The 17,246-nt window shown below is 40.8% G+C and overlaps 1 protein-coding gene across 4 annotated transcripts in view; it reads right to left on the reverse strand.

The window, feature by feature from the left end:
* Positions 1-17,246, reverse strand: part of SHOC2 (SHOC2 leucine rich repeat scaffold protein) — a 401,285-nt gene that overhangs the window by 262,318 nt on the left and 121,721 nt on the right. For 2 of the 4 annotated variants that reach the window (XM_069239398.1, XM_069239395.1), the window contains exon 2: positions 6,772-7,699. In XM_069239398.1, the coding sequence (XP_069095499.1) occupies positions 6,772-7,474 (703 nt within the window). In that variant the 5' untranslated portion in view covers positions 7,475-7,699. Of the gene's footprint in view, positions 1-6,771; positions 7,700-10,495; positions 10,532-10,729; positions 10,794-17,246 lie in introns of those variants that run through there. The other 2 variants (XM_069239396.1, XM_069239397.1) reach the window with 2 other exon arrangements.

Here is a 17,246-nt window from a genome sequence, read left to right on the forward strand (position 1 = left end):
GTGGGTACCTGGATGCGAAGTTTTGGCATTTTGCGTTTTCTTTTGTTGCAAATAGGTCTATTTGCGGTGTTCCCCACCTTTGGAAGTAAGTCTTTAGTATTTGGGGATGAATTTCCCATTCGTGGATCGGTTGATGATCCCGAGAGAGATTGTCTGCTAACTGGTTTTGAATTCCAGGTATGAACTGCGCTATTAGATGAATGTGGTTGTGAATCGCCCAATGCCATATTTTCTGTGCGAAGAGACACAACTGTGTCGAGTGTGTTCCTCCCTGTTTGTTCAGATAATACATCGTTGTCATGTTGTCTGTTTTGACAAGAATGTGTTTGTGGGTTATTATAGGTTGAAATGCTTTCAGCGCTAGAAATACTGCTAGGAGTTCTAAGTGATTTAGGTGAAACTGTCTCTGCTGAGTGTCCCATTGTCCTTGGATGCTGTGTTGGTTGAGGTGTGCTCCCCACCCTATCTTGGAGGCATCCGTTGTGATTACGTATTGAGGCACTGGGTCTTGAATAGGCCGCCCTTTGTTTAAATTTATAGTGTTCCACCATTGAAGCGAGGTGTATGTTTGGCGGTCTATCAACACTAGATCTTGAAGTTGACCCTGTACTTGTGACCATTGTGATGCTAGGCACTGTTGTAAGGGCCGCATTTGCAATCTTGCGTTTGGGACAATGGCTATGCATGAGGACATCATGCCTAGTAGTTTCATCACTAATTTTACCTGTACATTTTGATTTGGGTGCATGGCTTGTATTACGTTCTGAAATGCCTGTACCCTTTGTGGAATTGGAGTGGCAATCCCTTCTGTTGTGTTGATTGTTGCTCCTAAGTATTGTTGTATCTGACACGGCTGTAGGTGTGATTTGTTGTAGTTGAGTGAGAAACCTAGCTTGTGAAGGGTTTCTATAACATACTTTGTCTGTTGTGAACACCGTTCTTGCGTATTGGTTTTGATTAACCAATCGTCTAGGTACGGAAACACATGTATTTGCTGCCTTCTGATATGAGCTGCCACCACTGCCAGGCATTTTGTAAAAACTCTTGGCGCTGTTGTTATCCCGAATGGCAACACTTTGAACTGGTAATGTACCCCTTGGATTACAAACCTTAAGTACTTTCTGTGGGAAGGATGTATAGGTATATATAGAAATACGCATCCTTGAGGTCTAGTGTTGTCATGTAGTCTTGTTGTTTGAGCAATGGGATCACGTCTTGCAGTGTCACCATGTGAAAGTGATCCGATTTGATGTATATGTTTAATGTTCTGAGATCTAGTATAGGTCTTAGAGTCTTGTCTTTTTTGGGTATGAGAAAGTACAGGGTTTACACTCCTGTTCCTTTCTGATGAATTGGTACTAGCTCTATTGCCTCTTTTTGCAATAACGCTTGAACCTCCAGTTGTAAGAGATCCATGTGTTGTTTGGACATGTTGTGTGTTTTCGGTGGGACATTTGGAGGTAATTGAAGAAATTCTATGCAATAACCATGCTGGATAATGACTAGGACCCACGTGTCTGTTGTTATTTCTTCCCAGTTGTCGTAGAAATTGATTAGTCTCCCCCCCCCCCCACTGGTGTCATGTGTTGGGGATTTGTGATGTAGAAGTCACTGTTTATTTTGTGGAGTTTTGGGGCTCTGGAACTTCCCTCTACTCTTTGGGAACTGTCCTCCTCTGTATTGTCCCCTAAAACTTCCTCGCTGATACTGACTTTGATAAGTGGGTCTTGTTTGTGAGGGTGAGGGTTCTGTGCTCTGTCCCCGAAACCCCCCCTCAAAAATGTGTTTTCCGAAATGTGCCTCTGCTCTGTGGGGAGTAGAGTGCGCCCATGGCTTTGGCCGTATCTGTGTCCTTTTTAAGTTTTTCTATGGCAGTGTCCACCTCCGGCCCAAACAACTACTGTCCGTTAAAGGGCATATTCAGGACTGCTTGTTGTATTTCCGGCTTGAACCCTGAGGTTCTTAGCCATGCGTGCCTCCATATGGTCACTGCTGTATTTACAGTCCTAGCAGCTGTGTTGGCTGCATCCATTGCTGAACGTATCTGATTGTTCGAGATACTCTGGCCTTCCTCCACCACTTGTTGTGCTCTTTTTTGGAACTCTTTGGGCAGGTGTTCTATGAAATGTTGCATTTCGTCCCAATGAGCCCTATCATATCTCGCCAGCAATGCCTGTGAGTTGGCAATGCGCCATTGGTTGGCTGCCTGTGCCGCAACTCTTTCCCCTGCAGCGTCGAACTTGCGACTTTCTTTGTCTGGAGGTGGGGCATCTCCTGAGGTGTGCGAGTTCGCCCTTTTACGAGCTGCCCCTACTACCACGGAGTCTGGTGTTAATTGCTGCGTGACGTACACAGGGTCTGTTGGTGGCGCTTTGTATTTTTTCTCCACCCTTGGAGTTATGGCCCTTCCCTTCACAGGCTCCTGAAACACTTGTTTGAAGTGTTTGAGCATTCCTGGTAACATAGGGAGACTCTGGTACTGGCTATGTGTAGACGACAGTGTATTAAAGAGAAAGTCACCCTCTATAGGTTCTGCGTGCAGAGTGACATTATGAAATGCAGCTGCTCTTGACACCACCTGTGTGTAGGCAGTGCTGTCCTCAGGTGGTGACGGTCTCACTGGATAACAGTCGGGACTGTTATCAGATACAGGCGCATCATAAAGATCCCATGCGTCGGGATCATCCTGACTCATCCCTGTTTGAGTTGGGGACTCCATCATTGGTGGAGTGGCTACTGGTGATAGTTGTGGTGAGCGTTGTGGAGATGGTGGCGGAGTCACTTGTCTTGCCACCTTTGCCTGTGGCTGCTTGTCTTTCTATTGGAAGGCAAGTTTTCTTTTCATTCGTATTGGAGGGAGAGTACTGATCTTCCCTGTGTCCTTTTGAATGTGGAGCCTTCTTTGAGTGTAATCTGGCTCCACTGCCTCTAGTTCCTGTCCGAATCTGTGTCCTTGCATCTGTGAGGACAGGCCCTGTCCCTCGGTGTAGGAACTCTATTTCGGTTCCGAGGCCGGATGTTTCGGTATGGAAACTTTTTCGGCAGTCTTTTTCAGCTCTGAAGACACTTTTTTAAATTTTCGGCGTACTGATCTCTCGATGCCGATTCATTTCGGTGCCGCCCTCTCGGTGTCAAGATTGCTCTCACCTGGTGTCTCGGGGTCGAGTCTGCTCTGTGCCGGTATCTCGACCGGAGTCAGATGACTTAGAGACATGCATGCCCTTTTTCGGTGCCGATGGTTGGTCACCTATTTTTCGGGTTAAGCCCTGGCCTGCTGGCGGTGGCGTCCACTGGGCTTTAGCGGTTTTTCCGTGAGTTTTGTGTTGTGACATCTTACTCACGGTTTTCGGCGTCTGTTCGGGATCGACCTCGTCAGAGTCAGAGTCTGCGATGGAGAAGGTTTCTTCCTCTTCCTCCAAGTGTCGTTGTCCTGTCCGCACCGACGCCATTTGTAGTCTTCTTGCTCTTCAGTCTCTTAACGTCTTCCTCGACCGAAACGCTCGACAGGCCTCACAAGTATCCTCTTTGTGTTCTGAAGACAAACACAAATTACAGACCAAATGCTGATCTGTATAAGGATACTTGTTGTGACATTCGGGGCAGAAGCGGAATGGGGTCCGTTCCATTAGCCTTGAAGACGCACGTGGTCGGGCCAACCAGGCCCCGCTGGGGAATCGAAAACCCCAAAGGGCCACCGGAGCTCTTCCGAAATCGGTGTTGATCTGTTGTAACTAGCCCGATACCGAACGCAAACAATACCGTCGAATTTTCCGAGATTTTAACTAACTTTCCGAACCGAGACGCGGAGCGAAATGGAACACGTCCGAACCCAATGGCGGAAAGAAAACAATCTAAGATGGAGTCGACGCCCATGCGCAATGGAGCCGAAAGGGGAGGAGTCCCTCGATCTCGTGACTCGAAAAAAACTTCTTTGAAGAAAAACAACTTGTAACACTCCGAGCCCAACACTAGATGGCGGGATGTGCACAGCATGTGTATCTGCAGCTACATCCCTATGGGTCTTCAGAAGACTGTCCCACTTAGCTGGTTTTTAGAATTATAAAAATACAAGTTAGAATATATAAATGCTTTTTTACAAGTTTAAACTGGAATGAACATATAAAAATTATATAATCAAGAGCCATTTCAACAGTCCAGTTCCCGTGTAAAGTTGCATTCCATACATGGAGGCCTATCCTTTGCACTTCTTTTAAAAGCATTTTTGCACTACATCTCTTTTAGCAGTTTACAGACTTGTGATATTTTGTACAGAAAAAAGTGATATTTTGCATCCAGTAGAGTAGCTGTTTAAAGAGAATGTTAAACCTACCAAAAGGGTTAATGATACAAAGCATACATTGCAAAATTAATGTATTATCTTTATCTCACATGGCCTGTGTACTGTTTTTTTTTTCTTACTTTCTAAACTTTTATATGATAATGGAGCAATCAAATTATCCCAGATCTGCTGGCTGTAAGTACATTAGTTGGACTGAATAATTCTTTAAGATCTGTGAGAAATGTGGGTCATTCTGATGGGAAATGTTTAGAATGTATAGTGATTTTAGGGACAATTGTCGCAATAAGCATAGTACTACTTTGGCATTTCTGCGGCCTATGTTCTGCTGATAAAACGGTCGAACTTTGAGATAAAGCTAATCTTTCTCCACTATCAATTCTAAAAGACCTACTGTTACTTTTGGTGATAGGACTCAGTTACAAATTAAAAACACTCTTTTACAAAACCTCTAAGTTACTTTTCAGTTTCTACAACGTTCAGTAATTGGGTTTAGTGAGTGCTTTACAACAAAAGGAAAGCTTTGTCATATTCTGAGCTTTAATAAAAGATAAATTCAAACAATGAGAAGAGCAGACAGACTATGCAATACCTGCACAAGAAGGAATGACCCTCAATGTTCAGAGGATGACATAATTAAGAGACAGCAGTTGTTTAATTCCTCCAAAAGAAGAAAGAAAAAGAAAAAAGGTCCACAAAACATAACAGGCAGCTAGACACTGCTGTTTTTGTTCATGAACTGAATCCACAATACACTAATTTTCTAATGAAATCCTAAAAAGACACTGAGGAAATTAAAGAGGAAACTATGAGTTACAAAAACAATCAGCAGGGAGATAAACATTGAATTACAAGAAATGGACCAAATAGTAACATCACAACTATACTAGACACTTCTTGTGAAGAGCCATCACAGGCCAATAAAGGGGACTACAAAAGAAATGTTCTCTGACAAGAAATAAGCTAGAAAAGGCACAAAACCACCATCTTCAGAAGTACAGTCACAAAAACATCACAGATGTAAAGACAAAAAATACAGAAACTACATGAGATATAAGGTACATGTAGAGATTTAGATATATTGTAAGTCTCCCCGTAAAAAAGGAAGACAACTGAGAAAAAAAGAGATAAACTGTAGAAGAAAACCAAAAAAAACAAGTATGTGTGTGAATATGAGAAAGAATAATGAGGAAAACAAAGTACATACAAAGAATATACAGTCTGAGCAAAACCATGCTTGGTAAAACCTATAGGTCTCCCCAGACAATGCAAATATTTTAACTTTTGGTGGGATGTAATAAACATGAGAAAGACCAAAGATTTTGATGTGAATGAAGAAATAAATCTGGAGTGAAGGAAATCCATCTCAAACTGGTGGGTTTGACTAGTGAGTTAAATCTGAAATTAGAAGGCCTGGCTGAACTGGAAGAGCAGAATGAAAACACAGTAAAGTCAAGAAAGCAAATGAATGTAAGCCAAATTAACTTAATAAAAACTAGAAGACGTGAAAAATAGAAACAATGGTACCATGCTTTGTTTTAATAGGGAACAAATATAATTCTGAATTAATTTAGCTGGAGTGCAAGGAATAGGACTAAGTAAAAAGAAAATGTGTTTAGAGTGCCCATTTGAAAGAATTCTTCTTGGAAAAAGGCTCAAGACTATTTAAATACACGAGAAAATGTTTTATAGGCCAAAGTAAGTCTATACAAGAGTTGATGCTAAACTTAGATGTGTTATGAAACAGACGTTAGGCGAGGGAACATGGGATCAAGTTTAACAAACTGGGAAACAGCCAAAATACAATTCAAGTCAAGCTAAAAAAGCATAGCTTTTCAACTGAATTTAGTGGCAAAGAGTATTTAGTAGCAGAGGAAATGCTAAATGGTCAGGAGATGCCTTTAAGAGAGAGAGTATGAAGGACCTTTCCAAGGAATCATAAATTGAGAAGTCCCAAAACGGGGATTAAACTGATTGAACAGGAACCATGTGCAAGCAGACCTTTTCACTAAAAGAATCACTTATGGTTCCCTTTTTGGCTCATCAAGATTAAATTGGTTAAAATTATGTTAACAGAGCATGGTGCCCTACTGAAAATGATGCAAAGCAACTGAAAATTACTAAAATCACAACAATCGGCACGAACTACGAAAGCATGGTAGCCTACTGAAAATATACATTAATCTCTAGCCTTAATTCAGTAAACAATTTCAAGATTCCCAGAGGAAAAACAACTTGATCGGTGTTTCCTCCCTATTAAGGAAGCGCATGCATGCCTTAGTTGGGCTTATTTTAATGATGTACGGTTGAGCATCTCCAAATTCAATAACTAGGTCAGTTTGTAATTCACACAATAATTTCACAGTGTTATGTACAATGTCAAAGGAATCAGCACAATACAAAAACAAGCCAGGTATAGCAAAAAAGTACATTGGATTTACAGTCAGAAACAGCCAAAGAGCAAGGCCCCTTACCAATTTCAGCAGGCAGTTGCTTGATTTTGTTCTCCCGGATGCTAAGCATTGTGAGCTTGGATAAATTTTTGAAGTCCTTCTCAACAGTAGTAATGCGGTTGAAACGTAAATAGAGAGTGGTAAGGGAACTTAGCCTGTACACCACAGCAGGGATTTCTCGTAGTTTGTTGTGCCGCAGGTCAAGCATGCGCAGTTTCTTCAATGAATCAAGAGATTCTGGCAAACTGGTAAGCGAGTTTTCACTCAGGGCCAGTGTCTGCAGATTCACCAGACAGCCCACCTCTGCTGGGAGAGACTGCAGCTTGTTACTGTACAGATACAGTTCTGTTAATTGGGTCAACTCTTTAATGGACGGCGGAAGCATATGTATTGACCTCTTGGACAAGTCCAACCGCATAGAATTCTCTTCCCGGCACTTGTTGAGCTCTTTGATAACCTCTGCATTGCTCGCTTTTTTGCGATTTGCAGGTGCTGGATTCGGACGTTTTATTGTGTTGTCCACTGAAAAAGCAACCCCTGGCTGAGCACCACTGGGTTCTTTCTTTCCTTCTTTGGCATCTTTCCCTTTGGTCTTGGGCTCCTTATCCTTGCTGTCCTTGCCAAACCCACCGGAAGCCTTGGCCTCTTTCTCTCTTTCCTTAACTATTGGGACTTTAGGATCCTTTTCCTTGGAGTCTTTGTCTTTTCCTAAATTACTACTCATGGTGATTTCCCAGCCAACAAGTGCCTCATGAACTCAACTTTAAAAGGACTACACAAGTTCAGCTTTAAAGAAAAGGATCCGTAATCATAAACGGAGCGGACAGAGGGAACAAATGGAGTGAGGTCACAGCCATCTGCTACATATTTGTTTGAAGGCACCAGATTCACCCAACAGATAAATTCGTCAAGTCAGGAAGTTATGACAAAAGACCATTCATTGGAGTTTCTGAAATGAAAAAGGATAAAGTTTAGCTGTCAATAAGACACTTTTAAATAGATACAAATGAAACAAGACTGACTAAATACTTGTTGCCTTAACACAGGCATCCTACAATTTTGTCATGTGCAGGTGCTTACACTATGTGTACTAGATGTTAGGGTTTAACAAAACAGAACCACTTCTACACAACAGATATTCAGGCTACAGAATACCATGGTGTCTAGAATGACCTAATACTATTGCAGAGCTAACAATTATCTTAAGTGCTTCAACTCCATAGCCCTTTCACATTCTCAGAAAGGGGCTTTTGTAAAACAGTAGGGGATCATGCCAGAGTACTGTAGTATGTCTAATGATTGAAACCGCACTTCTGTAGGACAAACATCCACAAAATAAGGCAAAGAGTCAGCTGACACCAGACAGCTGTATAGCCCCATGAGCGAGGTAGATGCTGAAGCAAGGAGTGTGGTCTTCTTTATATAGAACTAACATTAAAAAGTATGGACACAGCACTATTTACATCACTAAATGTACAATTTGTGATGCTTACTACAGCAGAGCCACCATTTACTACTTGACGTGGTTTTATTTACTCAAAATGTGAATATTGCCTATGGATGATTCTCAACAAAGCAGAGACAGTTTGTTCTTTTTACAACTCACAGAGCTTCTGAGCCCAACCACCTTATCCCTTTTGCCAACAAACTAGTTGATTTAAAAATAAAAAAGCTAAACAGTCAATTCTGCACCAATTAAGACTGACTTGGTACTTCTGCTAGCTGAAGCACATTTGCATGGATGCAACAAAAGCGGTCTATGAAATTCCACAGAAAGAACAGCAGTATCTAACTTGTTTACATTTGATCCTAACTTTAAGTGTGTAGATAGATCCTACTCGTTGTTCACTGATGTTTAATGTTGTATACCGTGCCACTCTCTGGCTTGTATCAAGTGTCACCGATACCTATTTCTGTTTCGTTGTTTTACTTTGCCTTACATGCTATGCATTTTATTTTTCCTTCTGTAAAGCCTACTGACACCCTCTTCAAAGAGCCACGGAGTATGCAATATATGAAAAAAAAACGATTAAAATAAAAAATAAACCCTGTAGAGCATGACCTGAAGAGACAATCTTGCCAAGGCAAAGTGCATTAAGTGACCTCGTGAAAGAAGGTGCCCATTAAACCTCCCCCTCAAGGGTCTGAAGACGTAAAGGACCATAGTGCTCTAATTTCGGTTATGGTTTTACATAAATGCCGTTGTGAAGTGTAATAAACTACATATCCTCCTTGGCACAGCACCAGATTAGTACAGAGTACTCGGACCACCTTTTCCTCACCAAGATTTTGCTATTTCTCTTGATTTCCTGGTCCTCTTTTTGGAAGCATAATAACAATTAGTGGATTTGCCAAAGTGCCCTTGCAACCACTGAATACAATTTGTCCTTACAGCTAATGCCATTATTAAAAGAAAAGAAACACTAAAAAAAAAAAAAAAAAAAAAGGAGGCCAAGTACTAGTTTAGAAGATGTGTACAGAAATGAGGGGATGAAATGGCTACACAGAAAGTGTACTCCCGTTCTAATATGACAGAAACACATTATTGAAGCTAAGAGGATGTGCAATGAAACTTAACCATAGGGTTGAGAGCCTGAAAGGGAATCCTTTAACGCTCAGCGGGACTCAGTGAGCGTTATTTTGGCAATTACAGCCAAAACATTATTCAGAGTTGACTTAGTAAGTTGCTTGCTTATTCTACCATACAGATAATAGTACAGATGCAGTCACGGTTAGTACAGCTTTTCAAAGAAGAAGAAAGAAAAAAAAAAAAAAAACATCAAAAAGGTTGTTCAGTAAAGGTGCTGGTTTTAAAAGGACAGCAACAATTTTTATTTTGTTTAATTACTTAAAGGAGATATTTAAAGGGGAAATCATGGCTTTATATTACTCTGAAACTTTCTGTAAGCGTTAACTACTGCCCAGTATTCTGATGTTTATTAAAAAGGTGAACACTAATAAAATAAATTGAAAAAAAAAAAAAAAGAAGATTTATTCAATACAGGAGGTCTCACTTTTTAATATGAGAAAAGAGCATACAATAATGTAATCAAAATTAGATTAAAACTTAATATCAGATATTTGTAATATTGTGAAGCCACTGGGCCTAAAACACATTGGTACCTGTATTTTGTATCATCAAACACCAAGGAGGGGCATAAGTGGGAGATTCGGAGAAAAGAACTCCTGGTCCTGTGTGTATGGTTCCCGATAGCGTATCAAAAAATATGGTATACACACAGTTCCAAAACACAAGGGGGTTTCTTTCAAGATAATGGCTCTACATAAAATGAAAATTCATATATTTGAAGCAAGAGCCCTCACTCACCTTCCGGTGACATGCTTCATCATAGGGCTATGCTCCTCGTCAGGCCGGCGCTGCAATGCCTGACGGGCCCCACGAAGGGGCTCTTTGCCTGAGATCTTTTGAAAATAATGCACAGCCGGTCAAGAGTGATATGAGGATTGGTATTGGGGTGTTTAAAAATGACTAGAGGTAAAGAAAGCTATTTATTATGGTACTAATACCTCTGACGTGGTTAAAAACGGCAAAAGGGGATATGGTAAAATAATGTCTACACTCCCCAGGTGGCAAGAAAAGATATATAATCACTAAATCCCACAGTGGAGAATAGTAAAAGTAAACACAGGATCCCCTGCATTACTCTATCTGATAGGTCAACATGTTTCTCGCTGTTTAGTCAATAAAGGATCTTATGCGATTCGTCAGGACCTTGTCACATACCTAATCCTTTGAGTAGTTAGAACCCATACTAGGGAAATCAGAAACCTAAAAAATACAAAAGAAAGAAACAGTAATCAAAGAATTTCTTTGTCATATAAAATATTGTGTGTACACAGTGTTCTAAGTCACTAACCCATACAATCGTGAGTAGTCCCATAGGTGCCAAGTGGAAAGGTACATACATAAATGAAAAAAATATAAGGACCCACTTGACGAAGGTACCACAATGCTTACCCTCCAATTTATAAAGGTAGGGCCTCATCGGGGAGATCATCAGGCTTGAGAAATCCACTCAGGTCTAAATATAAATATATATATAAAAAAGCCTTTAATAACAATTTACATTCATTGGTTATAAGACTATGTAGAAATAGCAAGAAGACCTAAAAGTAATGTTGCAGCCAAGGTGCGGTATCAACACAGACTCATATCCGAGAAGGAAAAGAATATAACAGAGAAGTTCTCCTGTAATGACAAAACATGAAACAAAATAAAAGGTTGTAGGACTCTCCAATTAACATAGTGCAAGCCAAATACAGGCCAGGGAGGGGGAAGAAACACACTGCTAATAGAAAGAAAAATGAGCAGTCTCAGTACGCAAAAAGTCAGAGGAAGAGACCGAATTCCACAGTGAATCTATGTAAGGTTGAAAAGTAAATATAACCCATGACGGACAAAAATATCCAAGGTTAAAAAGAGGAGGTATGTATAGAAATACCGGTATGGCTAAATGCTGGTAAAGTGACAGCCGACCCAGGAAAAAAGGAAATGTTGAACTCCGGTGGGCGCGTTGCAATTATGGAGCGTCTCACCTACTATAATTGATCCGTGCTGCGGTTCAACAACAAGAGAAAGTTACCCGGGCCGGGGTGGTAGAGAGATATGTCACACGTGCCGGCCTGAATCGTAGAGCCGGCCATATGCGGGAAATAGGTACAACCATATGGAGAGTGGAGCGCGCAGGTACAACAGCGCGAACTCCCAACAGCAATAGGCACAAAGGTTAACACAGAAATTATCACAATGAAAACGGAGGGCATGCAGATGTATCCCGTGCTTAGCCCTTCGATACCGGTCTAAAAAAAGACACAATGTCAAATAGGCGTGTAACTATACATTAGCGTTCAGCCCCCAAAAAACAAGCAACAAACAAGCGGCGATTCCACCTAACCAGCCCGAGAAGTTGCTGGCAAGAGCACATGCACCGCAGCCCGAGTCAGCTGCACATCTATAATTTACGGACATACCAGAAATTCCCAACAAGCACTTACTTCTGGGTAGATCTGCCTCCTGCGGTGAACCTACATGTCCTGCGAGACCCCGGAACTATGGGAAGCGGTCACAAGGGAGGAGCTTATAAAGCCAAGAAGTAAGGAAATAGAGAAAGGACTAAGATACCTATAGAGGGAGTAAACAGACTAATTCAGCAATCTGTAAAATGTGTTAGGAACTGTAACACACAAGATATAATGTTGAAATATAACCTAATGAGGACATCTCAGGAGAAGTACTATATGGAGACAAATAGTAGATGCAAAAAGCTCAGAAAGGAACAAAAGTGAAAATAAATAAATATAGGACATCAAAAATTAATACCAGAGCATGAGGATGAACATGATGGCTGAGGCAACCAGTCCTTATTATTTATGGATAAAGTTGGTCCATGGAATATCATCGTTGAGTCCAGAAATATGGGTCTGTAACCTAAAGACCCATCTTTGTTCCTTCTCAAAGAGTCTGGTAGTGCAATCATTAGTATCTCTAATGGTTTCCAATACAACCCATCTGATGTCACTGGGTGTATGGTGTTTCTCAATGTAATGGTTGGTTAGTTTCGTGGAGGATCTCTTACATCTGATGGTGCTCCGGTGCTCATTGATTCGTATTTTTACCATTCTGGTTGTCATGCCTATGTATTTCAGATCACACGGACATATAATCATGTATATACAGTCCTTAGAACGGCAGTTGGTATGTGATCTCAATTGCCATTTCTTGAGTTCACCCAGGTCCACCTCTTGAGTGCTGATGGTCAAAGAGCAGACATTGCACCCTCCACAGGGGTAGTGTCCAGTAACTTTCAACCATTGTTTAGGACCCATAGTATCCTGGTGCCGGTGTGGGGTCCGTCTCGTGTGGACCACTAAATCCCTAATGTTCTGGGCTCTTTTATAGGCGAACAGAGGGCGTTCTAATGATTCACCTGCACTAGTGAGAATATGCCAATGTCTCTGCACTATACCCTTAATCCGGTTACTCAAGGGGGTGAATGTGGTCACGCATGTCAGTCTAGATTGTTGTGTGCGAATATTATCGGTCAAGAGGGTCTCCCTGGGGATATTACTTTATATATTACATTATATCTTGTGTTTTACAGTTCCTAACACATTTTACAGATGGCTGAATTAGTCTGTTTACTCCCTCTATAGGTATCTTAGTCCTTTCTCTATTTCCTTACTCCTTGGCTTTATAAGCTCCTCCCTTGTAACCTCTTCCCATAGTTCCGGGGTCTCGCAGTACATGTAGGTTCACCGCAGGAGGCAGATCTACCCAGAAGTAAGTGCTTGTTGGGAATTTCTGGTATGTCCGTAAATCATAGATGTGCAGCTGACTCGGGCTGCGGTGCATGTGCTCTTGCCAGCAACTTCTTGGGCTGGTTAGGTGGAATCGCCGCTTGTTTGTTGCTTGTTTTTTGGGGGCTGAACGCTAATGTATAGTTACACGCCTATTTGACATTGTGTCTTTTTTTAGACCGGCATCGAAGGGCTAAGTACGGGATACATCTGCGCGCCCTCCGTTTTCATTGTGATAATTTCTCTGTGTTAACCTTTGCGCCTATTGCTGTTGGGAGTTCGCGCTGTTGTACCTGCGCGCTCCACTCTCCATATGGTTGTACCTATTTCCCGCATACGGCCGGCTCTGCGATTCAGGCCGGCACATGTGACATATCTCTCTACCACCCCGGCCCGGGTAACTTTCTCTTGTTGTTGATCCGCAGCACGGATCAATTATAGTAGGTGAGACGCTCCATAATTGCAACGCGCCCACCGGAGTTCAACATTTCCTTTTTTCCTGGGTCGGCTGTCACTTTACCAGCATTTAGCCGTACCGGTATTTCTATACATACCTCCTCTTTTTAACCTTGGATATTTTCGGCCGTCATGGGTTATGTTTACTTGTCAACCTTACATAGATTCACTGTGGAATTCGGTCTCTTCCTCTGACTTTCTGCATACTGAGACTGCCCATTTTTCTTTCTATTAGCAGTGTGTTTCTTCCCCCTCCCTGGCCTGAATTTGGCTTGCACTATGTTTATTGGAGAGTCCTACAACCTTTTATTTTGTTTCATGTTTTGTCATTACAGGAGAACTTCTCTGTTATATTATTTTCCTTCTCGGATATGAGTCTGTGTTGATACCGCATCTTGGCTGCAACATTACTTTTAGGTCTTCTTGCTATTTCTACATAGTCTTATAACCAATGAATGTAAATTGTTATTAAAGGCTTTTTTATATATATATATATTTAGACCTGAGTGGATTTCTGAAGCCTGATGATCTCCCCGATGAGGCCCTACCTTTATAAATTGGAGGGTAAGCATTGTGGTACCTTCGTCAAGTGGGTCCTTATATTTTTTTCATTTATGTATGTACCTTTCCACTTGGCACCTATGGGACTACTCACGATTGTATGGGTTAGTGACTTAGGACACTGTGTACACACAATATTTTATATGACAAAGAAATTCTTTGATTACTGTTTCTTTCTTTTGTATTTTTTAGGTTTCTGATTTCCCTAGTATGGGTTCTAACTACTCAAAGGATTAGGTATGTGACAAGGTCCTGACGAATCGCATAAGATCATTTATTGGCTAAACCGCGAGAAACATGTTGACCTATCAGATAGAGTAACGCAGGGGATCCTGTGTTTACTTTTACTATTCTCCACTGTGGGATTTAGTGATTATATATATTTTCTTGCCACTTGGGGAGTGTAGACATTATTTTACCATATCCCCTTTTGCCGTTTTTAACCGTGTCAGAGGTATTAGTACCATAATAAATAGCTTTCTTTACCTCTAGTCATTTTTAAACACCCCAATACCAATCCTCATATCACTCTTGACCGGCTGTGCATTATTTTCAAAAGATCTCTGGCAAAGAGCCCCTTCGTGGGGCCCGTCAGGCATTGCAGCGCCGGCCTGACGAGGAGCATAGCCCTATGATGAAGCATGTCACCAGAAGGTGAGTGAGGGCTCTTGCTTCAAATATATGAATTTTCATTTTATTCAGAACCATTATCTTGAAAGAAACCCCCTTGTGTTTTGGAACTGTGTGTATACCATATTTTTTGATACCTGTATTTTGTAACCTGGAAGCCAGTAGTGAGCACTCTTTGAACTCCCTGAGCAGTTTTTCGCACTTGTTTCGCTTTACTAACGTACACGTGGAAATGAGATACAAGCCCTAATGCACTGGCAGCTTATCGGAACTGATGCACCCTTACTGGCAGAAAAACAACAGAACACCTAGTTAATCCTTTTAGAAGCATCTGTATAAGCGTCCTTGGCTACTGTAATATCAGTTGTTGGGAGGTTTTCTTCAGAATTGAAACAATTAGAAGAGGGGAGCGTTTACAATTCTGTATGAAGATTTTAACTGTCTTAAATAATAAACACTGCCATTCACTTTATAAATCTATTTTCTGTAAGCAGAAAACCATTGTTCATCAGTGTATACAGTCACAGTGCCGTACCTGAATGCTTGCATCAAGTTGTTCCATCGAAAAGTAGCAGTCTTTAGAACGACAATATGTAATCTTGTAGAGCCTGTATTAGTAGACAGTCCGAGACATTTGGGGCACAGCTAAGCAAGTGACTAACTGACCAGCCCTCTTTTTGCATTCAAAGACCACTTCTATATTCTTGCATTCGTATTTCAAATATTTAGTTATTATGTGTTTAATACATATTTCTAAATAATGCTCTTTAGAAGCCAGCTAGTGGTATGCCGATAATGTCACAAGAGACTGGATATGGGGTGAGTGTGCAGATAGGTGCAGAGAGTAAAGATCATGATGTGAGAGCAAATCCGCTAACATCAATATGGTGGACGATGCTTTAAGGTTCAGGCGACTGCCCTGCTGCGTTTCTTGGCCCATCAGCCAAGTGTATCACCACTAACTACCTTATTAAACCACTAAAACATGAGCAACTCAGATACCATCCTAAAACGCTTTGCATCTTGGCTTTTTAGAAGAAATCACCCTGACTCATGCAGGTCCCTATGTACAATCACTTCTTTCAGCTTTCAAGTCTAAATATTACACTCCTTGTTTAATGTTTACATGAACCTGCAATATGTTTCACACAGTCAACAAGACAACCCTCTGATCTATTTGCTGACAACTTTCAGTAACACTTCACTGACGTTAGCACACCAATCACAAACTTAAATTTGGTCGAGATCACCTATCTTTCATGTACTTCAAAATGTAGCCTAACAAAGACTCAATTCCATTGAGCCTGGAGGCAATCTCCAAAGCGTATCCCCATCTACCTTTGTTACCTTGTGCTCAGTTGCTAGTATCCCATGAAAATTAAACAATGATCTTAAAAATACATTAAACAAAAGAGCCCAGAATCAAATTAGTTTACTGCGAAAACATTTTTTTATAAACAATAAAATTACAAAAAAAAATAAAACAGTATTTTCTGTCCTTTAAACTGCGTGTGATCCATGCTCCAATTCTAAGATTCATATCACAGCAAAAAGTAAAACATTCTGGTAACTGGCTTCCCAAATCCAAAGACTATGTCATTGTCACTAATCAGAGCGAGAGGAAAAAACATGGGTATTCTTCCTTAGGTTGTCCACTACCCCAAATATTAAGCGAAATGTCACGGGTTCAATTACCTCACAAGAACCAACTTCAAACCTTGCTGAATAATTTTCAAAGCCATTAAAAGTAAATTGATTATATTGCCAGCAAGTTTCACAATTCGAATGGTATTCGCAAAACTCGGAGATCCTACATGTTTAAGCTTAAAAATTAAAAGCCAAGGAAAATATGCACATGGAAAAAGACCTTTTATGATGGTTAAAGGGAAAATGAGACATCATATACATGCTGCCTTTGCTTTTACATTTTATAAAAAGTCTACTTCTTTAATAGCTTCCTTGCACCAAAGACCTGATCCTACTTCCAGTCTTTCCACATAATTCGTTCCAACTATAACATAATATCCATGTCACTATGAAAACGTGATAAAAGGCAGCCTCTGCAATTGTACATTCAGTACAGTACATCCTCCATTACATGTATGGCCTTCCAAGGCTGGGACTACTCTCTATAAACACATCTAAAAAAAAATGTAAGTGTTGCTGGGGGAGATACAGTGTAGACACTCTAGAAAGACTGTGATGGGGCGACAGGTCAAAAGGATATGGAGCAAAAGGGAGATGTCATGAAAGCAGGCATTAAGAGCTATGGGAGTAACGGCGAGTAAAAGTCTCAAAATTTAGCCACACAAAATATAAATTAATACAAAAATTTTAGTATTTCTTTAGCACTCCATCAAAATGTAAAAATGTGTATGTGGTACTCACAAGGTTTTCCTTGAGAAATAGGTCTCCAATTCCTAATTCTTTGCATAATCTTAACAGAAGTACTGGCATAGAACACTATAATTTATATGCACATAAAAATATAGCTATAAACAAATAGATTAAGATCACTTTCCTAACTAGCA

This window comes from Pleurodeles waltl, chromosome 6 (genome assembly GCF_031143425.1).
Source record: "Pleurodeles waltl isolate 20211129_DDA chromosome 6, aPleWal1.hap1.20221129, whole genome shotgun sequence".
Taxonomy (NCBI): domain Eukaryota; kingdom Metazoa; phylum Chordata; class Amphibia; order Caudata; family Salamandridae; genus Pleurodeles; species Pleurodeles waltl.